The sequence below is a fragment of the Rhagoletis zephyria genome, unplaced genomic scaffold (genome assembly GCF_001687245.7).
Source record: "Rhagoletis zephyria isolate East Lansing unplaced genomic scaffold, Rhagoletis_zephyria_1.1 Rzeph_scaffold_53220, whole genome shotgun sequence".
Taxonomy (NCBI): Eukaryota; Metazoa; Arthropoda; class Insecta; order Diptera; family Tephritidae; genus Rhagoletis; species Rhagoletis zephyria.
Genome location: NW_016210273.1, coordinates 1 through 1,913, shown reverse-complemented (window position 1 = coordinate 1,913; position 1,913 = coordinate 1). Strand labels below are relative to the sequence as shown.

At 32.7% G+C, this 1,913-nt stretch overlaps 1 protein-coding gene across 1 annotated transcript; it reads right to left on the bottom strand.

The window, feature by feature from the left end:
- Positions 1–1,039: 1,039 nt before the first annotated feature.
- LOC108356025 (3'-5' ssDNA/RNA exonuclease TatD-like) lies at positions 1,040–1,907 on the bottom strand. The gene is made up of 2 exons (XM_017607155.1): positions 1,632–1,907; positions 1,040–1,233 (listed from the first exon to the last, which is right to left on the bottom strand). The coding sequence occupies exons 1-2, from the start codon at positions 1,704–1,706 to the stop codon at positions 1,060–1,062; spliced, it is 249 nt and encodes an 82-aa protein (XP_017462644.1). The 5' UTR covers positions 1,707–1,907; the 3' UTR covers positions 1,040–1,059.
- Positions 1,908–1,913: the final 6 nt, after the last annotated feature.

Here is a 1,913-nt window from a genome sequence, read left to right as displayed (position 1 = left end):
CTAATTTGTATGCATAACTTAAGTTTGATCAACGGTTTAAGAAAAAGGCATTGAAGAAGGCACACCTTGATTATGTCAATAAATAGTTTGCATATCAAACAAATTCTTCATTTAAGATTTACTGTAGTTAAGTGTTTTTACTAAAGTCTACATCAAAATATCGAGGCGTAACCCGGTTTTCGTACGAATCGAAAATTTCCCTATAATTGTCTATACAAAAATTTCGAATTTTCGAATCATACGAAAACAAGAATACGCCCCAATATTACGAAAGCATTTTTCCGTAATTGGCTTTTATGGTGCAAAAATATGTATATGATGGTTGTATGTACGTTCATTTACATTTCACGGTTAGGGTTTTTTTCCACGAGAAGGAACTCTGGTCGATTCCTACTAACTATATCCTCACCGAATATCCAGATTTGCAGTCTAATTAGTTTTACGTCCTTAAAAACAAAATATACTTTTTTATGTAGTTGCAACTAACACTAATAGGTCGACTTGTGTATTCGAATCTTCAGTTGATTTAATATGAGTATATTACGAATTTGCATGCGCTTTAAAAACACGTCGTTGTTAGTAGGTATACATATGTGTGTAATATATAATAAATAAGTGTCGATTCGTTAATTACATAATTTTCTTTTTAGTAAAATATTTTTTTTTTATCGTTTGCTTTATTATCAGCCGTGTGCCGAATTTCGCACTTCATTTAAGGCACTTTTGAAGTCTTGTAGTTCATAGCGTATTATGGAATTTTCACAAAACACTATATTACCACAAATAAAAATTTGGCACTTTCGTTTTGGATTCCTCTATATGCATAAATTCACTCCTTGTTTTATGGTTGGAAAGCATGTGCTTTAAGTGATATTTTGTCGCACTAAGCAATTGTATGACAGTCTACATAAGTAATATCACAGCCATTAACTTTTAGGATAGGCCAAAGAGTTTCAATGCATTGAATGCCGTAGCTAAAGCTACTTCTTCGGGCGTTTTCTTCATAAAAGCAGCTNCCATTGAAAGAATGTATCCTATGCAAATATCTGTCTGGTACATCTACCTATGTAAATATAAAAGCGAACGTTCCGTTATTCCAGTCTTAACATGTTGCGGCAGCTTGGAAGCTCTTGTATTTGGGTACATGAACGGCGAGTCCGTTTCGACGAGAAGTCTATCGATAGGAAGAATTCCATTTTCTAAGAGTTTGCGTACTCCACTATCTGATTTGTCCTGTAACGTAAAAAAAAAATGCATTTAGTTGTTTTGTAAGTTTAATCTGTAAAATTATTGCCAATAATGCTGAATTTCCACTAGGCTTTAAATGCTAGAAAGTGTAATGACAAAGTTGAGCCTTAAAAAAAAGCAGTGCCGTTACGTTCAAGTTCATTTCCACATGGCATATCTTAAATGCCACCAATTTTGTGTCGTTTCAATGCCTAGTGGAAATTCGGCATAAAATAAATTATCATCGGTTCACGTGATCCAAAGTTATCGTATAACCTACATAAGTATGTACATAAAAAAATATTCCGACGAATTGCTAAACTGTTTTTTTTTGTCGGATAAAAATTAATGCTTTAAAATATTTGTTTACGGAATAACTCGGATTTCTCTAAAATTTATCTTACCTTGCATAAATAACCAGTTAAACTGATATAGAATCTTCTATTTAGATATATGACTGCTTCGTCGGCCGTTCCCATGAATCCTCTTATGATTATAGGTGGTAAAGTCTCGAATCTGTAAATTTAATCGCAGAGAAATGTTCATATCGATGGTCCTCTGCAATAACGACACAATTAAAAATTCAAAAAACAATATCCATTACTACTGTTGAGTGACTCTTGTCTCTAATCCTTGCCTAATCCTTAATATTCGCTTTAGTAATGCTTACTATTTATATAATATAT

Bases quoted from the DNA above. Each gene is read 5' to 3' on its own strand.
- LOC108356025 (XM_017607155.1), bottom strand. From the start codon at position 1,706: ATGGGAACGGCCGACGAAGCAGTCATATATCTAAATAGAAGATTCTAT. The intron at 1,234-1,631 runs GTAAGATAAATT...TTTACGTTACAG, and splicing joins TAACTGGTTATTTATGCAAG to GACAAATCAGATAGTGGAGT.